This window comes from Bos indicus x Bos taurus, chromosome 19 (assembly GCF_003369695.1).
Source record: "Bos indicus x Bos taurus breed Angus x Brahman F1 hybrid chromosome 19, Bos_hybrid_MaternalHap_v2.0, whole genome shotgun sequence".
Lineage (NCBI taxonomy): Eukaryota > Metazoa > Chordata > Mammalia > Artiodactyla > Bovidae > Bos > Bos indicus x Bos taurus.
In genome coordinates this window covers 21,060,403-21,073,253 of record NC_040094.1, presented here as the reverse complement: position 1 = coordinate 21,073,253, position 12,851 = coordinate 21,060,403, and the positions used below count along the sequence as shown (strand labels likewise).

At 48.7% G+C, this 12,851-nt stretch overlaps 1 protein-coding gene across 2 annotated transcripts; it reads left to right on the top strand.

Annotated features, from left to right (window-relative positions):
- Window positions 1-854: 854 nt before the first annotated feature.
- On the top strand, window positions 855-12,679 carry PIGS (phosphatidylinositol glycan anchor biosynthesis class S). Of its 2 annotated transcripts, XM_027516725.1 has the most exons (12): window positions 856-962; window positions 1,241-1,380; window positions 1,463-1,574; window positions 3,962-4,051; window positions 4,438-4,529; window positions 5,898-6,105; window positions 6,636-6,778; window positions 7,818-7,932; window positions 9,069-9,214; window positions 9,992-10,092; window positions 10,723-10,933; window positions 11,577-12,679. In XM_027516725.1, exons 1-12 carry the CDS (start codon window positions 929-931, stop codon window positions 11,850-11,852), a joined length of 1,668 nt encoding a protein of 555 aa, XP_027372526.1. In that variant the 5' UTR covers window positions 856-928; the 3' UTR covers window positions 11,853-12,679. The 2 variants fall into 2 exon arrangements, 1 of the variants encoding a protein (XP_027372526.1); XR_003506672.1 differs by having other exon boundaries at window positions 855-962; window positions 4,438-6,105; window positions 9,069-9,328.
- Window positions 12,680-12,851: the final 172 nt, after the last annotated feature.

The following is a 12,851-nucleotide window of genomic DNA, read 5'->3' as shown; positions in this document are numbered from 1 at the left end:
CTACATGCATACAGGATCTTAGTTTCCTAACCAGGGATCAAATCCATGCCCCTGCAAAGTCTTAACCACTGGACCACCAGGGAATTCCCTGCTATCCCTATTTTAATATGAGGAAACAAGATCGCTTCTCAAGATCGCTCAGATGAAGTGGGGAAGCTGGGATTTGAACCGAATTTGAACAAGAAAGATCCAGAGTCTGTGCTCTTGAATTTGTAAGAATTTTAGTCAAGTATTCAGACTTTAACAAGTTAGGAACGAATCCAAATGAATAGTAAAAGTATTAAATGAGCTAAATATGCTAAAACAGGTACTACTAGCTTGTTCCTCAGGAAGAGGAGCTCTATAATAAGGATGATAAACAATGACCGTGATAGGTGACTTTCTGTCTGCTCTTTATGAATGACCTCATTTTAGTCAGTATCTCCATTTTTCAGATGAGAAAATTGAGACTTAGAGCTTCCCGTGGTCGCCCAGCTAGCATTTAACGACTGCAGTTTGCGCTCTTAATCCCTGGGGCTAGGAGTAGGTTCCACATGGAATCGGAGGGTGTCTTCCAGCAAAACCGAAACCCCCACCGTTTCTCAACCACCCGTTGACGCCGGGGCAGCCACCTTTCAAATTCCAGAAGAGGCTCTTTGCAGACCCCTCCTACCCCTCGCTGGAGAAGGAAATGGCAACCCACTCCAGTATTCTTGCCTGGAGAAGCCTATGGACAGAGAAGCCTGGCGGGCTACAGTCCATGGGGTCGCAAGAATCGGACACAACTGAATCTCATCACCACCTACCCCTCGCAGGCTTCCTCCCGCCGGAGTGCCGCTACCGATTGGTCGTGACCGCGGCGGTGGGCGCGCCCCCTCCGTGCGGGTTTCCGATTGGGGGAGGCCTGCGCGGCCCCGCCCCTCGGCGGCAGGAGCGACCGGACGCAAGCATGGCGGCCACCGGGGCTGCAGCTACGGACCTAGGTTCGGTGGGGTTCGGGTCGGGGCTGCGGCTCGCGGAGTGCGAGGGTGGAATGCAGGGGTGGGGACTGTGGTGTGCAAGAGGTCTCGCGGACTGGGGGTCGGGGTTCGTCTCAGACAGGATTCTTTCAGACTCGGGCCCCGGCCCTTAGCCCGGGAATCCCTCGGAAGGCGGGCCGGGAGGCTCTGAGGACCGGTTGCCGGGGCTCCTCCGCCTCCCGGGTGCGGCAGGCACCCGAGCCCACTGCTGGCGCCTCAGTGGATCCCTCCGTGCCCCGCAGAGGTGGTCCGAGGCAAGCGCGCCGCCCTCTTCTTCGCCACGGTGGTCATCGTGCTAGGGTTGCCGCTCTGGTGGAAGACCACGGAGACCTACCGGGCCCCGTTGCCTTACTCCCAGATCAGTGGGCTGAATTCCCTGAAGGTAAGACCTCAGGGGAGGAGGACCAGGGGACAGCCCGGGAAGATGGAGACTCAGCTGATGGCTCCGATGCTTCTTCCCGCAGCTGCGGCTAATGGTGCCAGTCACTGTAGTGTTTACCCAGGAGTCAGTGCCATTGGATGACCAGGAAAAGCTGCCTTTCACCGTTGTGCATGAGAGAGAGATCCCTCTGAAGTGTGAGTTCCTGGGGGATCAGGGCTGTCTTTCTGGTCTGAGCTCAGTCCACAGATAAGTTGGCTAGGAGGAGCATGTATGTGTGTCTGACCCTTTGCGACCCTATGGACTGAAGCCCGCCAAGCTCTTATGTCTATGGGATTTCCCAGGCAAGAAGACTGGAGTGGGTTGCCATTTCCTCCTCCAGGGGATCTTCCCGACCCAGGGATTGAACCCGCGTCCCTTGCATCTTCTGCATTGGCAGGCAGATTCTTTACCACTGTGCCACCTGGGAAGCCCAGGAGGAGCATGGGTACCCTGAAAAAGTGGTTTAAAACTTATTTTAAAAGCCCTCTCTAAATGAACACTGTGTTTGCTGAGAAGAAAAAAAAAAAAAGCTTTAAATTCAGTATTCACCATTAACATGGCAGTTTTTTTCATAAAACAATTGTGCTACCTGATCAGCAGCAGGTGATGCTCAGGGGACAGAGGAGGATGTGGGATGTAGTGGAATGAGCACAGGATTTGGAATCAGTTTGAACTTGTATACAGGCCTTATTCATTTTAACATTAACACTTTACTGAGTGTGAGGGACTTTTCTTGTGTGCTTAGTCACTCAGTCGTGTCTGGGCTCTTTGCCACCCCATGGACTGTAGCCTGCCAGGCTCCCCTCTCCATGGGGATTCTCCAGGCAAGAATACTGGAGTGGATTGCCATGCCCTCCTCCAGGGAATCTTCCAACCAAGAGATCAAACCAAGGTCTCCCGCATTGCAGGCTAATTCTATACCGTCTGAACCACCAGGGGAGCACTTTCCCTAGGTATCAGGAATTTAGAGATGAATAAGAAATTGATAATGGTTTCAAGAAATCCATTGGTAGGGGAGAGAGACAGAGATAGAAATCAATGTAGAAGTATATAAGTATATAAGAAACAGGGACTGAACTTAAGAAAGAGACTATAATTGGGAGGAAAAAAAGGTAGAGAAGGTTTTGAGGGCTGTAATTTTTTTTTTTTAAGAGACAGCATTTATTGTTTTTTAAACAACCTCCGCATTATTTATTATTTTTGGCTGTGCTGGGTCTTCATGGCAGTGCGCAGGCTTCTCACTGAGGTGGTTTCTCTTGTTGCGGAGCACAGACTCATTAGTTGTGGCACACAGGCTCAGTTGTTCAGTGACATGTGGAATCTTCCTGGACCAGGGATCGAACCTGTGTCCCTTGCTTTGGCAGGTGGACTCTTATCCACTGCGTCACTAAGGAAGTCCCGAGCGTTGTAATTTTTAAGACAGATTTTTAAAGGAAGTATAGAAATTCAGGTTAAATGAGGAGGTGAGGAAGGGATAACACTAGCATAACTAATATTAGTTGTTCATTATGTGCCAGAAACTAGGTGAAACACTTTATTTACATGTGTTGCCTCATTTAATCCTAACATTATGACCTCCATTTTGTTAAGTTTCTCTTTTTTCTTTTATTATATATCAGCTCTTCCTACCCCATTCCAGTATATTTCTTTTCATTGATTTGTTGGAGAAACCAGGTCCTTTGTTTGTTAGGACATCTCACATTCTGGATTTGGCAGATTTTTTTTAACGTATTCATTATCGTTATTTCCTATAAACTGATAGATCTAGTGGTTTGTTTAAAATTAGGTTCAGGTTTTTTTTTTTTAACTCAAAATATTTTTTTCTTTTGGTTGCCCTGTGTGACTGACATGCAGGATCTTAGCTCCCTGACCAGGGATCAACCCAGGCCCCCTGTATTGGGAGTGTGGAATCTCAGCCACTGGACCACCAGGGAAGTCCTGACGTGTCCGTTCTCTATGTCTGACTCTCCATTCCAGCATCTTCTTTTTATCAAGAATGTGTACTGAGTTTAATTCTTTTGAGGCATTTATTGAAATAATCATATGGTTTTCCTCCTTATACCTTTTTATTGTAATGAATATTGTAGTAGATTTCCCTGTGGGGAGGATACTTCAGGTTGAAGGTTCACAGGGAGAGGCAAGAGCTGGCAGGTGGACGAGGTGGAGTGCCGTGTATTTATATCATCCATGGTTTTTCAGGTGGCGCTAGTGGTAAAGAACCTGCCTGCCAGTGCAGGAAATGCAAGAGACGTGATTTTGATCCCTACATCAGGAAGATCCTCTGGAGGAGGGCATGGCAACCCACTCCAGTATTCTTGCCTAGAAAATCCCATGGACAGAGGGGCCTGGTGGGCTACAGTCCATGGGGTCAGAAAGAGTCAGACACCACCGAGCATGCACACACAGTCTGCATAAATCATTAGAACTGGCTGAAGCTTCTTGGTCTTTCTCTGCATATCATCATCTTGCTCTCCAGGATGCTGGACAGTGTTAGGGCTGGAAAGGTGGGCTCTTCTCGTTATGCCTCTTTGTTTTCTCTCAGATAAACTGAAAATCAAATGCCGTTTCCAGAAGGCCTATCGGAGGGCTTTGGATCATGAGGAGGCGGCCTTGTCACTGGGCAATATACAAGGTACTAGAAGGGGTGATCATTTTTAACAGGAAGCCCTCTTTTACCTTCTGATCTCTAAGTGTGTAGTTTCCATACTTTGTCTTTTTTTTTTTTTTGGCTGCATTATGCAGCTTGTGGCTATCTCACTTCCCTGACCAGGGATTGAACCCGGGCCATGGCAATGGGAAAGCCCAGAATCCTGACCACTAGGCCACCAGGGAACCTCTCTGGGAAAGCTGGGTGTGAGAGACCTTGTATCCTAGCGTGGGCCACTGAGGTCCAAACCTGGCCACGTGTCAGCTGGGTGTGAGTGGGAGGTGGAGTGATGGACTAGGCGTCCTGGGGGAGCCAGAGGGAGAGGGAATGGTGTTTTCTGCTCCTGGTAAACCCCCTGCTCTCGTCCCCAGAGGCAGAAGCCATGTTAGCTGAGCCATCGGAGCAAGCAGAGGGCTCCCTGACAGTGTATGTGATCTCTGAACGCTGCTCGCTCCTCCCTCAGGTAGGGTGAGCAGACAGGCTGCGGCCCGGCCGTCTCCCTACAGCTCGTCCTCACCTAAGTCTCCTGGTTGTGGGATTGCCCATTCCTTCCATTTGCTGCAGAAAAGTCCGCAAGTATTTTTTTAAAAATAGGGATTGTTTTTATTGACTCTGGGTCTTTCTAAATCCAAGGCTTGGAGATGGTTACAAGTTCCAATTTAAAGTGGGGGAAAAAAAGTCAGTAGGATTAAAGAAGCCACTTGGAATGGGCTATGATGGTAATATGAGCCACACATTGATCTTTTCACTTACTGAGCAAAAGGCTCAGTGGGAGCTGTACCAGGTACATTTTATTTAATGTATTTATTAAAATATTATGTATTTGACTGTGCCGGGTCTTAGTCGAGGCACGTGAGATCTTTGACCTTTGTGGTAGCATATGGGGTCTTTAGTTGTGTGTGGCATGTGAACTTAGTTGAGGCCTGTGGGATCTAGTCCCCTGACTAGGATCGAACCCAGGCCCTCTGCATTGGGAGCGTAGAGTTTTAGCCACTGGACCATCAGGGAAGTCCTTTATTTTTAAATTTATAATGAAATGTTAATTATTACAAAAAGATGAAAGAAAATTTTACTGAACATGCATTTCCTACCCCCAGTTTGCAAACTGCAGTACAGCCCTGTGTATCTCCATGGTTATACCCCCTTCCCTTTCAGCCCAAAGCGACCACAGTTAGTGTGTATCATTCTCTTACTTTTTTTCAAGTTTTACCACATGTTATATCTCTATAAGCACTATGTTTAATTTTACCTGTTTTTGAACTTTATGTAAATGGCATAATAGAGTGCATGTTCTTCTCCAGTTTTCACTTTGCTCGACCTTTATGTTTGAGTCCTTCATGATGTCTAGTTGAATCGAATGCGTTCATTTAAAATTCTGCCTTATGTTTCATTGTATAAACATATCACAGTTTATCCATTCTGTCGCTAACAGGCATTTGGATTGTCTCCAGTTTTATCCTATTACGAATGCTGCCATGAAAATTCTTGTACTTGCCTCTTTGCCATGTGCTGTCTGCTGGTATCAAACTTGCCAGTGGTTTGTTTCTTCTTGCTCAGTGTGCCATCTCTTAGTTTCTAGCCCACAGAGATAGAACTGTTGCCTGGACCTGTGTCGACTGGGAAGGAGAAGAGAACTGAAATGAATGAAAACACTCACATATCCCCATAGCTCAGAAATGCTGAGATAATTAGTTCACTGTGAATTCAGAGAGAGGTGCAGACCTGCTGGTCGGTGGCAAAAGACCAGATTCTCAAAGACAGGAGCCAGAGTGCTCCTCTGCTTTCTTCCCTGACCTGTGTGGGCCTCCTGTCCCTTGCTTGCCCCTCATAGGACATGATGAGCTACATTGGGCCCAAGCGGATGGCAGTTGTGCGGGGGATAACGCACCGGGAGGCCTTTAACATCATCGGCCGCCTCATCATCCAGGTAGTCCAGGCCATGTCTTTGACTGAGGACGTTCTTGCTGCAGCCCTGGCTGACCACCTTCCTGAGGACAAGTGGAGCTCTGATAAAAGGCGGCCTCTCAAGTCCAGCTTGGGTAGGATGACCTGGCTTTTGCCAGGGGAAGGAAGAAGGAAATGAATTATGCAGAGATACTGGAGTGGGAGGGGAATCTACATGCAGATGCTTCACTCCTTCTCTGATTTCATAAAAGTATTTATTTTTAATTGAAAGATAATTGATTTACAATATTGTGTTGGTTTCTGTCATACATCAACATGAATCAACCATAGGTTTTAGTTTCATTTTTCTTTAAAAATTTTTTTTGTTTATTTATTTGGCTGTGCGAAATCTTAGTTGCAGCTTGGGGGATCTAGTTCCTTGACCAAGGATTGAACCCAGGCCCCCTGCATTGGGAGCACAGAGTCTTAGCCACTGGACCACCAGAGAAGTCTCTCATCTTTTTCTTAAAGTACTCAGTGTTCCTCACCCCAGTTTTATCCTCCCTTTGGTTTCATGATGGCAATCAGGCCCCTTCCAGAGAGAAACAAGTGCAGCTTCGCCAGGGATACAGGCTTGCCTTTGATCCATAGGAAGCCCTGGCTTCCCTGACTCCTGTTTCTATAGGCTATGAAATCACCTTCAGTTTACTCAACCCTGACCCCAAGTCCCATGACGTCCACTGGGACATCGAGGGGGCTGTCCGGCGCTATGTGCAGCCCTTCCTGAGTGCCCTCAGTGCAGCAGGCAACTTCTCTGTGGACTCGCAGGTGAGACTAGGAACAAGCTGAAGAGCCCTTTTCCTGGGTACACCACCCTTTGCCATCCTGCACCATCCTTTCCTACCATAGATATGTAGCCTTTACAAGTGTAGTCTGTTCTTCCGGCTCTTTGAGCTTGCTGGTTGGTTAGGAAATTCCTGTGTATGTATATGGTTCTGGGGTCTGCTTTCCCTCCTTGGTGTCCAGCTTGGGGAATTTTGTCAGTGCTTGTTAAAAAACTAACTTCCTTAATGGCTCCTTCTGGACTGTATTCAACAGTTTTACTATCCTACAAATTTATTTAAAAACACACAGCCAGTTTGGGATTGACGTGTACACACGGCTGTTTTTAAAATGGATAACCCAACAGGGACCTAGTGTATAGCACACTCTGCTCAGTGTTATGTGGCAGCCTAGATGGGAGGGGAGTTTGGGAGAGGATGGATACATGTATATGTATGGCTGAGTCCCTTTGCTTGCTGTCCACATGAAACTATCTCAACATTGTTAATTGACTATACTTCAGTATAAAACAGTTCAAAAAAAAACTTCCTGAAAGACGTTAACATAGTAACAATAAAGACGTGAAAAATGTAGTTTTCTGAATCACACAGTGTCCTTTTTAGGGAAAACGTGGGAGACACTTTTATCAGGTCTTGGTAGTGGGAGTAATTACTTCTGAATAGCTGACTTGATTTGATCTGTGGACACTGAATTATGCTCTTTTTTTGTTTAGGCTTTTGGAGAGCCTGGTAAAATAATGTGTTCAAAGCATGGATTTAGTGTGTTAACTTTATCCTTAGCTTTGTTATTTTTTTTCCCTAGTCCTGTTTTCTCTCAGCCTTAATTTTTTTTTTTAAATTGAAGGACAGTTGGTTTACAGAATTGTGTTGGTTTCTGCCAAACAGCAACATGAATCAAACATAGGTATACATAAGCCTTGATTTTTGTCTCTCATATTTTCCCTGCCTAATTGTTATCTTTTTGAGGACACACTGGACTAGCGATCAACAGACAAAGTAACATGCTTTTCCTCTTTGTTCTGCAGATTCTTTACTATGCAGTATTGGGGGTAAACCCCCGCTTTGACTCAGCTTCCTCCAGCTACTACTTGGCCGCACACAGCCTCCCCCATGTCATCAACCCTGTGGAGTCCCGGCTGGGTGAGCTCCTGAGGTTGAGGGTCTCTCTGGCAGGCCAGGGAAGGACCTGGTAGGCTCAGCCTGGGGTGGGAAGTGGGTTGTGTATAGTGACGGTTCCCAGTTTGGGTTGGTCCGAGAGTGTTGAGGAGGTGCTGGGCTTTTAGGCTCCTTTCCCATGATAGTCTCCACTTCCACACGGTCATAGCCAAAAGCACTTATTAAGCATTCCCAGCACTTTTTATAAACACATGGATCGGAAGATACAGCCACACTTTCTTGTAAGAAAAGACAATAGTAGCAGTACATGAAGGCGGAATTTGAGTCAATAGTTCTGCTGATTGAGGAACCTTGAAGCTGGGATTCCAGTTTTTCATTTTGGGGCTGGATCCTAGGAAGAGGAGGTTTGACCGAGAACTGTAATAGAGGCAAACCAAGGGGAGTAAATCACTAGCTGTGGAATTTCAGGGTTAGGCCAGCATGTTTCAAGGGCTGTGGGAGGGGCAACACGAGAGGCCTTGGTGAATCCTTCCTCCCTTCCTCCTTCCCTTCAAAGTCTGAGGGACTGCTTAACGGCATGACTGTCTACAGAGAGAGAGATTTTAGGCTAGGCCACTATGAGCTTAGAGGCAAAAGAGTTAAGAGTGCATAGACATTCTGGAAGCTCAGGAAAGTTTACTGTGGATGAATTTTGAGAGAGTGACCGAGTTGAGGCTGGCCAGGCAGGCAGGCAGGCACTAGATTAGCACTTTAAGATGTCTGAACTTTAACCTGGTAAGAGTGGCTGGCTGCAGAAGGATATGAAGCAGGGACTGACCTGAGGTCAGATTTATCCTTGTGCCTAAGAACAGGTTATAATAATATGGGTGCAATATGGTAGTGGGCCAGAAAGCTGTCTTAGACATTCGGCACTGGCAGGGTATGGTGTGGGGGTCTGTTGGAGGAGGGGCGATTCAGGGGCAGGAATGTACTTTCAGGGGAGTGGCACATGTTGGGAAAATGTTGAGGTTCTTTACCACAGACACCCAGGCCCGGAGGATATCTTAGTGTTTATCAGCTGGGGAAACTGAGGTACAGAGTGCTCAGCAGTCAGCGGCTGACCTAGAACTAAGATCTGGATGCAACCTGCTGTGCTGACTCCCCTTCTTCTTGTGCCCCAGGATCCAGCGCCGCCTCCCTTTACCCCGTGCTCAACTTTCTCCTCTACGTTCCGGAGCTCGCCCACTCCCCCCTGTACATTCAGGACAAGGACGGGGCTCCAGTGGCCACCAACGCCTTCCACAGTCCCCGCTGGGGTGGCATTATGGTAAATGGTCACACCGTGCAGAGCCCAGAGCCCAAGGTTCAGGGACAGACTGATGTTCCCTGAGACTGTTTCATCTGCTGTTCCTCCGTGGCCCGGCCTGAGTGGGTCGGGGAGGTGAGACACCTCCTCGGCCGGTCCCACTGCTTCTTGTTTCCATCACTGTTGCTATAATCAGCCCCTTTTGCACTTGGCAGTTTGCACTGACTTAGGACTATTCTGTGTGTAACTGAGATCTAGGCCCTATCTGTGGGAGTCTTACAAGATTGGGAACTCTGTCTCCTCTGTAAGATTGGGAGTTTCTCATGGGTAGGAACTCTAAAATGGAATACAAATATTTCATTTTCTTTTTTTAACAAATGTTTCTTTAATAAGATTTGTGAGGGGGTAATGGAGATATAGGGCTTCCCAGGTGGTGCTAGTGGTAAAGAAGCCGCCTGCCAGTGCAGGAGATATGAGAGACGTGGGTTTGATCCCTGGGTCGGGAAGATCCTCTGGAGAAGGAAATGGCAACTCACTCCAGTATTCCTGCCTGGAAAATCCCATGGACAGAGGAGCCTGGCTGTAGTCCATAGGGTTGCACAGAGTCAGAAACGACTGATAATAGTAGAGATCGTGTATATAAAACTCGTAGTAGCAGGTATCCCAGACATATTTGGTTTGTCACTTTTAAAGAGCACAGAGTATGTCTTCCTTTTCTCTCATGGCCCCCAGAGGGTCTGGGGCAGAGCTGTGCACGGTCCTGGCGTGATGTTGAGGCCACCTCGTTGCCCCCTGCAGGTATACAACGTGGACCCGAAAGCCTACAACGGCTCGCAGCTGCCGGTGAGAGTCGAGGTGGACATGATGCGGGTTATGGAGGTGTTCCTGGCTCAGTTGCGGTGAGGCCCTGGGGATCCGCTTGGGGGCGTGGCTGCTGAGTCTGACTCTTGCCTCTTGGGCTGCCTGGAGTGAATTCTTATCTGGCAGGGATACCTTGGCTGTACCTGGAGCCCCAAGGAAACCAAGAAAGGTTTCCAAGAATCCCTTCATCCTTCTCCTAAGAAAGACTAGTTGCTGACAAAAACTGTTTTAGGAAAAATAGCCTTATGAATCCGTGGTGGCTCAGTGGTAAAGAATCCGCCTGCCAATACAGGAGACGTGAGTTCAATCCCTGGATCAGGAAGATGCCCTAGAGGAGGAAATGGCAACCCACTCCAGTATTCTTGCTTGGGAAATCCCATGGACAGAGGAGCCTGACGGGCTACAGTCCATGGGGTCACAAGAGTCGGACACGACTTAGCAACTAAACTTCAACAACAAGAACAAAAAGTGAAATCATTGGTTAAAGCGGAGCTTGGGGCTCGGAACTGCTTAGGGTTGCGTCTCACCCCCTAAGACCCTGAGGTGCTTCCTACAACCCCTGTGGTTCTGGGTGAGATGGAAAATCTTGATAGTTACTCTAGGAATCTCGACCATCTTCTCCCACCTTGTGGTCTCTGCTCCTTTGATCTTCTGCGCTGTTCCTACAGGCTGCTCTTTGGGATTGCTCAGCCCCAGCTGCCTCCAAAATGCCTGTTTTTTGGGCCTAAGAGTGAAGGGATAATGACCTGGGAGTTAGACCGTTTGCTCTGGGCCCGGTCCGTGGAGAACCTGGCCACAGCCACCACCACTCTCACCTCCCTGGCCCAGCTTCTGGGCAAGATCAGCAATATTGTCATCAAGGACGATGTGGCATCTGAGGTAAGCAGGCAGGGGATGCATTCTGTGGCTTAGGACTGGAGTGGCCAGCAACAGCCAGGGAGTGGTGAAGGCAGAGAGCCATTTGAGATTCAGAGAGTGTGTGGGCATGCCATCCTCAGTGCCCAGGCTTCCTCTAGAGGGCAGTGCCAGCTCCCCAGGAGGAGTGCAGTGTGGGTGTGAAGTGTTAAATGGGCACTAAGAAGATAACCCCTGGCCCTTTTATGCTATACTATGCTATGCTAAGTCACTTCAGTCGTGTCTGACTCTGTGTGACCCCATAGACAGCAGCCACCAGGCTCCCCTGTCCCTGGGATTCTCCAGGCAAGAACACTGGAGTGGGTTGCCATTTCCTTCTCCAATGCATGAAAGTGAAAAGTGAAAGTGAAGTCGCTCAGTCGTGTCTGACTCTTAGCGACCCTATGGACTGCAGCCTACCAGGCTCCTCCATCTATGGGATTTTCCAGGCAAGAGTACTGGAGTGGGGTGCCATTGCCTTCTCCGGCCCTTTTATACTGGCTGCCATATATCCTGGGTGAACTTCAAGCAACCTGCCTGGTAGATAGACGACACAGTGGGGCCCTCTCCCATCCCTCCCTACCAACTGATGCCTCGGACTTTTCCGTAACGCCCTGCCCATTCCTAGGTGTACAGGGCTGTAGCTGCAGTCCAGAAGGCGGCGGCGGAGTTGTCCTCTGGGCACCTGGCCTCTGCCTTCGCTGCCAGCCAGGAAGCTGTGACATCCTCGGAGCGTGCCTTTTTTGATCCCTCACTCCTCCACCTCCTCTATTTCCCTGATGACCAGAAGTTTGCCATCTACATCCCGCTCTTCCTGCCCATGGCTGTGCCCATCCTCTTGTCCCTGTTCAAAATCTTCCTGGAGACTCGCAAGTCCTGGAAAAAGCCTGAGAAGACAGACTGAGTGGGGTGGCATCACAGTAGAAAGCCTTTCTTTCCAGCCAGGAGGGGAGGTGTTAGATTGAGAGGCACATAACGGGGCCTGCCACAAATGATTTGTCTCCAGTCTGCTCTGTTGCCACTCCAGCAGTCAAAGTATAACACTCCAAGAGGGTTTCCTCTTTCCTGTCCTCCCTGTTCTTGTGGCTCAGGTCCCTCCCACTCTTCATCTCCTCCCCCCACTCCAACCCCCAAACCTCAAAAGACCCAATCTGGGTCTCCTTACCTGGCTTGAACTTGAAGGCCCTTTACTATCTCCTGCTGCAGCAGGGGCAGCTTGTCTTTCTGCCCTGTTCCTCACACTCCTCTTGCGCTGAGGGGGAGCACTAGGGAAAAGCCCTGGACTGGGTTCTAGGGCCCCCCTCCTGCTTCTCTTTGATCCCTCAGAGAGAGCCCTAGCACTGCTCTTCTAGAAGGGGCCAGGCCCCTGTCATCTCTGGGGCCTTCTCCCGTCCTCCTGGGTGGCTACACTTGGTGGGTGCAGCCTGATGCTATGTGTGGCAGAGGTTCCCTTCCTCATCCCTTTATAGAGGCAGTGTGGTACAGTGGGGAGAGTTCTGGACTTGGGATCCAACATGTCTGAATTCAACCCTTGCTTCTGGACTTAATATCAGGGGAGCTTTGAATAAGCTACTTAATCCTCTCTGAGCTTCAGTTTTTCTTTTGTTAAAATAGCACTAATGACACCTCCCTTACAGGGTGGTTGTGAGGATTAAATGTGATGAGCTTTGAAAGTGTCTGGCATATTCTAGGCTCTCAATAAACACTGGTTGAATATGAACTGGAATGATACGAAGTGTGATCATACCTTTCATTCTTCATTCGTGTGTAAGTCATGGTTTCCTCCTGTCTGTCTTCCTGGGCTCACTGGTCCATTTTACTTCCACCTGGCCAGGTGCCCTTCCCGCCTTCCTGTCCTGGAGGGCCCTGTGGTGGCTAGACATTGTAGGCTATTGTCCCTCCT

Coding starts and splice junctions, on each gene's coding strand:
- PIGS (XM_027516725.1), top strand. CDS start 929: ATGGCGGCCACCGGGGCTGCAGCTACGGACCTAG. Junction 6,106..6,635: donor GCCTCTCAAGTCCAGCTTGG/GTAGGATGACCT, acceptor CTGTTTCTATAG/GCTATGAAATCACCTTCAGT. Junction 10,934..11,576: donor AGGACGATGTGGCATCTGAG/GTAAGCAGGCAG, acceptor GCCCATTCCTAG/GTGTACAGGGCTGTAGCTGC.